General features: G+C 42.6%; 1 protein-coding gene across 1 annotated transcript; it reads left to right on the top strand.

Annotated features, from left to right (window-relative positions):
• Positions 1–266: 266 nt before the first annotated feature.
• Positions 267–5,234, top strand: LOC121310863 (tripartite motif-containing protein 16-like). Its single transcript, XM_041243797.1, has 6 exons — positions 267–848; positions 1,957–2,058; positions 2,240–2,473; positions 2,628–2,787; positions 3,689–3,754; positions 4,203–5,234. Exons 1-6 carry the CDS (start codon positions 267–269, stop codon positions 4,733–4,735), a joined length of 1,677 nt encoding a protein of 558 aa, XP_041099731.1. The 3' UTR covers positions 4,736–5,234.
• Positions 5,235–6,019: the final 785 nt, after the last annotated feature.

Here is a 6,019-nt window from a genome sequence, read left to right as displayed (position 1 = left end):
AAGATCTTGTTGTGTTGTTCCTTCATGGCCCAGCTCCTCAGTACATTTCAGACATGCTGTCTGAATACGCTCCAGCCCGTTCTCTACGCTCTTCTACTGCAGGAGAAATCTCAGGACATGAAACATTCTTGACACGCAATTCAGTTTCTGCTCAACCTGTTTATCAAAACCTGGCCTCAGTCCCAAACCTCTGCATCTTACACTTCTAAACATTTCTGTCTGTTGTAAAAAAACAAGTCTTTGCTCTATCGCTGTCGACAACAAGAATGGCTTCAAACTTGTGGTCAGAGGATCGGTTCAGCTGTTCAGTGTGTCTGGAGCTATTGAAGGACCCAGTCGCTATTCCTTGTGGACACAGTTACTGTATGGGGTGTATTAAGAACTGCTGGGATCACACTGATCATACAGGTGTCTACAGCTGCCCCCAGTGCAGAGAGACCTTTACCCCAAGGCCTGATCTGCGCAGAAACACCATGCTGGCTGCAGTTGTGGAGGAATTAAAGAAGACAGGACTCAATCCTCCTCCTGCTCAGAGTTATGCTGGATCTGGAGATGTGCCGTGTGATGCCTGCACTGGGAGAAAGTTCAAAGCTGTGAAATCCTGTTTGACGTGCCTGGCCTCTTACTGTGAAACACACGTCAAGCCACACTATGAGGGGGCTGCTTTCAAGAGGCACAAGCTGGTCAATGCAACTGGAAATCTGGAGCAGAAGCTTTGTGCTGAACACCAAAAGGTTTTGGAGGTCTTCTGTAGAACCGATCAGACGTTTATTTGCTTGTTGTGTACACAAGATAAACACAAGAGCCACGATACAGTCTCAGCTGAGACAGAAAGGACTGGGAAACAGGTAAGGGTTTGAACCATTTCCTTGTAGCTAGCCTAGAAGATAAGAATTCCCAGGGATATTTAACATGTCTGTTTACTAGGTTATACAGTTTCACATTAGATCAGATTTGAATTGTATATTAAGAGCTATTTAAAGAGCCCTAGTTTTTTAATTGCTCTCTCTAAACTATAATGCATTACAATGTATTTCAGGGTGTAACAGGGGCGTTGTTATGGGTGTGGCTATCGCTGATTGACAGGAGAGACACAGGAGGTTTTCTTTGATATAAAAACACAAAACATTCAAAACAAAACACTGCTCGAAAACAACTAGAAAATAGAAGTTTACCAAACAAGAAAGGAGGCCCTGCTCCAGGAGCAGCCCCCCTGACACCTCCTCTCTAGACTTGGGAGGGATTAAAATCCCCTAAACTTGTTCCCTATTCCTTCCAGTGCTAGCGAGCCTGGTTAACTCACACAGTGATCCCAGATACATTTTCCTATTGTGTTTTTCTCCCCCTGGTTAACACACGCAGTCGTGAGGATCCTACAGCAACACTCTCCTTCCCAGACAGTCTGTATCCCTGCTTGAACCAAGAAACTGGCTTTTCAGCCCCTTTTAAAGGCATGCGGACAGGGAAAATTGATAATCAATGAATCAATTAACACCCGGCCACATTCCACGCTGGATTTGAATAAGCCATGCCATATCTAGCACACACTTGAGTAGCAAAAACATTTCCAATCAAACAAAACCACACTGTTTCCACGTGCAGGACCTCAGCCCTGCCTCACTGGGTAAGAAGGATTTGTTCAGCTGTTTTGTGCTGCATTGGAATTTGAAATGTAAAATTAGCATGAATTATAGTCCTAGTGTTTTTTTATGTATCTTGCAACTTAATAAAATCATAGGTCAGTTTCATTGTTTAAGATATTATAGTGCAACTAGTCACTCATAATTATTACAAACATTATAAAGAGGTAAGGGGGCAAGAAAATAGAAAATATATTTGAACTAAAATGATTCTGTCAGTTTCAATAGCATACTTAGACAGGCCTGTGTTGGGTGTGACAGGATATCACTCAATGCCTCATCAGAAATGTCACTGTGTCACTGTGTTTCTACACAGAAGCAGCTGGGAGAGACACAGACAGAAATACAACAGAGAATCCAGGAGAGACTGAAAGAAGTGGAGAAGCTGAAACAGAAACGTTGTGGGTCACTCCAGTGGGTTTCCCCCTAACTATTCTCCCCGGTTATTATTATTATTATTATTATTATTATTATTATTATTATTATTATTATTATGTAACAAGACTGCTTGACATATCTGCAGAAGTTTGCTGTCTATGCCTGATGTGTTTTTGATATCAATTCTAACCATGTCTCCTCTACTGTGTTCTTTCACTCAGAGCTCTGCACAAAGAGAAATGAAGGAAAGTAAGAAGATCTTTACTGAGCTGATCCGATCCATTGAGAAGATCCACACTGAGGTTATTGAGCTGATTGGAGCTAACGAGAAGGCTGCAGTGAATCAGGCTGAAGGACGCATGAAGAAACTGGAGCATGAGATTGCTGAGCTAAGGAGGAGAAACGCTGAGCTGAAACAGCTTTCAGAGACAGAGGATCACATCCATTTTCTACAGGTAACATCACTGCTTGTTAGAAAATCTCAAGTACATAACTGGGACGCTTTCAGACAGACCTCTCAAATTGAATGAATCCTTGCTTTTCCCCAGGAATGTTTTGAACCCCATTCTGTTTCACTGAAAACTAATTTTCTCCACTTTCCTGTTGTAGAATTTCCAGTCTCTCTGTGCCCCTCCTGAAGCTGGAGACTTACCCAGCGTTACTGTCAATACAGACATCTCTTTTGGGGCCGTGAGGAAAGCTGTATCTGAACTTAAAGACCATATTGAGGACTTCTGCAAGGGGGAATTAGTCAAAATAACCACAACAGGTTGGTGTGAAGTAGATTCCTTTGGTAGATATTTGGTAGAGATGTTAGGAAGCGTGTTAAAATGACGCACTGTAACATTTCTGTGTTCCCTGGTTTGTTGCGAGGGCGGTTGTGTTTGCTATCATTTCTGTGACCCTTTTTGTGAGAAGTGGATTCCCTTCAGTCAGAATCAGAGTGTATTGCAGCGCCTCTTGGTCTGGGGCCGGTTGATTTTTGGGGTGTCGGGTGTATAAAGGTTCCGGGGACCCCCTCATGGGAAATGCAGTTCGCTCCGAAGCTGGAATGCAGAGAGGCTGTTGTGTGTGTCAGTGTGTGTGTGTATAATCATTATTTTTAAACTATAATATCGTCCCACTGCGGCTCTCAGTGATGCAGTTTTACCATTGCTTCAGCTCACATTCAGCAGTTTCCTCAGGCTGTGTGACTGACATATAATCTGACCAATGAAAACGCAGAAAGGGGGGAAACGGTTGTATTATTGGCTGATCGCTCCAAAACACCAAAACTAATGTCTGATAACTGGTGGAGCAGGGAGGAGGGAGGGAGCAGGGACGGACTGATGAAGCAGGGAGGAGGTGTGATGAGAGGATGGAGCAGACAATGACTGTTGGATGTTTGATGCACAAGAGTGTCCTAATATGGACACCGTACTGTTTGGCAGAGATATGTGATGGAGAGGAACGAACACAAGACTCCAGTGCAGTGCAGGCGTGTTCACATTGACTTTGGCTGCTGCACCGATACGGAAGGAATACATATTCATTGTAACCGTGAACATCTTGAAGTATGGATTTTTACACCCTGAAATGCCGTGAATAAGCCTCGTTTCTTTTCAGATTGCTGTTTGGAGTCTTGTGTGTGTTGTGTATTAATCCACATGTTTCAATTCTATTTCTCTCAGTGAATGAAGTTGCAGTTTACAGTCTGCAGGCTCCAGAGCCAAGGAACAGAGCTGAGTTTTTGAAATGTAAGTCTGTTTTCACTGAAACATTTGATTGAAAGATGTGTCACTCCATTGTGAGAAGAGCTAACACTACAGAACAGGGAGGGGTGGAGCTTGAGGCCAGCAATTATTATTATTCATTTGTAATTGTGAAGCCATTAATCTACACTCCTCTCCAGCAAGTATTGGTTCAGATGAATACATGCAGAATGACTGGGGGAGGGAAATTTGTTGCCTGTTTTTCCACTCAGACCTTTCTCTCCCTAAATATCTTGGTATCATTCAAGGAGCATACAGGAGGGATCAGGAGGGAGGAGGAAGCATTTAGAAGGAAAGAAGCAATGATTCTTCCCTTGATGATGCAGGGAGGAGGGAGTGATTTGAGGATGCAGCAGACAATGACTGTTGATTTTCTCAGTGATTTGACTTTTCTAACCGTCTCTCCTCTACCCGTCCTCTTCTCTTCAATCAGATTCCTGTCAGCTCACACTGGACCCCAACACAGCGCATAGAGAGCTCTGTCTGTCTGAAGGGAACAGAAAGGTGACATGGAGGAGAGAGACCCAGCGATGTCCTGATCACCCAGAGAGATTTGACAGACTGGCCCAAGTGCTTTGCAGAGAGGGTTTGTCTGGGACTCGCTGTTACTGGGAGATTGAGTGGAGTGGGGGAGGGGCTTCTATAGGAGTCACATATAAAGGAATCAGCAGGAAAGGAAGGGATCATTCCTGTGCTCTTGGATTCAATGACAAGTCCTGGAGTTTGTTCTGCTCTGATTCCAGTTACACTGCCTGGCACAATAACAATAAAACTGCAATAACTGCCCCCCTCTCCCCCAGAGTAGGAGTGTATCTGGACTTTAATGCCGGCACTCTGTCCTTTTATGGCGTCTCTGACACAATGACCCTCCTGCACAGATTCCAAACCACATTCACTGAGCCGCTCTATCCTGGGTTTGGGCTTTTGGGTTCTGGTTCCAGAGTAACAATCTGCCAGCTGAACTAGACTGTCTTGTGTTGTAAGAAACCCTTTGTATTGAACTCCCTGTCTGTCCTCTCCACTCCTCAGCTGAAGGGAATGTTCAATCTGACACCACTTTGGATGAAAGTTGGGGGGTAAAATGGCGCCCCCTGCAGAGTGAAACGAGGTGAATTATTTGTTTTTACACTTGGGGCCGAGGCAGACTCATTTTTACTGTTTAATCTGTCAGGGGAGTGTTTTTGTAATTGCAAACACTCACAACTGGACAGCTGTTTCAGAATCAAATGTTCAACATGTCCTGAGTATTTATTGATTACAAACACATACACAGCACCAAGTGGCAGACTTAGTTGGCATCTCTGCACAGTGCTAGAATTCCCACAGCAAGTACTGAGAAGTATCTCTTAAGCTGATTGTAGCTCACTAAATAATCCCACAATGTGTTCCTATATTGCACTTCCATTGGCTACATAGGTCTCAAATGTGCAGGTTTGAAAAACATGACGGGCAGGATTCTCAGAAAACCATGATCTTGTTTCGAGTTGGATTTTGTCTATCAAATGGATATTTATAGATATTTATAGTATCTATCTGAACTATTTGGGATTTAGGTGCATCTGGCAAATCTATAAACCCTGGGGCTTCATACATACCTTTATACAGGCAAGCAATAGGTACAAGATGCCTTTTCCTTGTGTTATTATTATAATTTTGTTTGTAAATGATCCCATTCTGAAATGGTTGGATAATTACCCTAACGAGCATTTAATTAGATGCACCGGGTCTACTCGTCAGGCAGTTCAAAGTTTCAATATTATAACTGTTTGCTTATTTGAACAATAATGTGAGTGAAATATCATCACAAGAAAGAAGACATTTCCATGGATATGTAAATCCCAATCAAACTGCATTACATGTGCAATCTGCCCACAGTGGAAAAGCAGAAACGTGTTTTAAGCCTGGCCTTTGTCGCCCTCTTCAGGACAAACTGTGCAGCTGCGCAGAGCCTGATTGAAAGCAATTCTTTTCACTTGGTGTGGTTCCATTGGAAATGTAGGGCCCTATTCACACAACCTTGAGGACTGTTCTAAGCGCTGTTTTATTAAAGACTCTTTATTGAAAAACATAACTGTAGTTTAAATCAAGTTAAATCAGGGTGTTTAGAGAGGGTAAAAAGTTTGTTAATTTTATTGTTTATTATTATTCAAAGCACTGTTTAAGGTCAGCAATCTTTATAATCAGCTTTTAAATTAAAACCAAAATATGAATGTAAATAAGCACCGTTTTAATAACCATTATTTTATGTTT

Source organism: Polyodon spathula, unplaced genomic scaffold (assembly GCF_017654505.1).
Source record: "Polyodon spathula isolate WHYD16114869_AA unplaced genomic scaffold, ASM1765450v1 scaffolds_2705, whole genome shotgun sequence".
Taxonomy (NCBI): Eukaryota; Metazoa; Chordata; class Actinopteri; order Acipenseriformes; family Polyodontidae; genus Polyodon; species Polyodon spathula.
This window is presented reverse-complemented; position numbering and strand designations above follow the sequence as displayed.

Coding starts and splice junctions, on each gene's coding strand:
- LOC121310863 (XM_041243797.1), top strand. CDS start 267: ATGGCTTCAAACTTGTGGTCAGAGGATCGGTTCAGCTGTTCAGTGTGT. Junction 849..1,956: donor CAGAAAGGACTGGGAAACAG/GTAAGGGTTTGA, acceptor GTTTCTACACAG/AAGCAGCTGGGAGAGACACA. Junction 3,755..4,202: donor CAGAGCTGAGTTTTTGAAAT/GTAAGTCTGTTT, acceptor CTCTTCAATCAG/ATTCCTGTCAGCTCACACTG.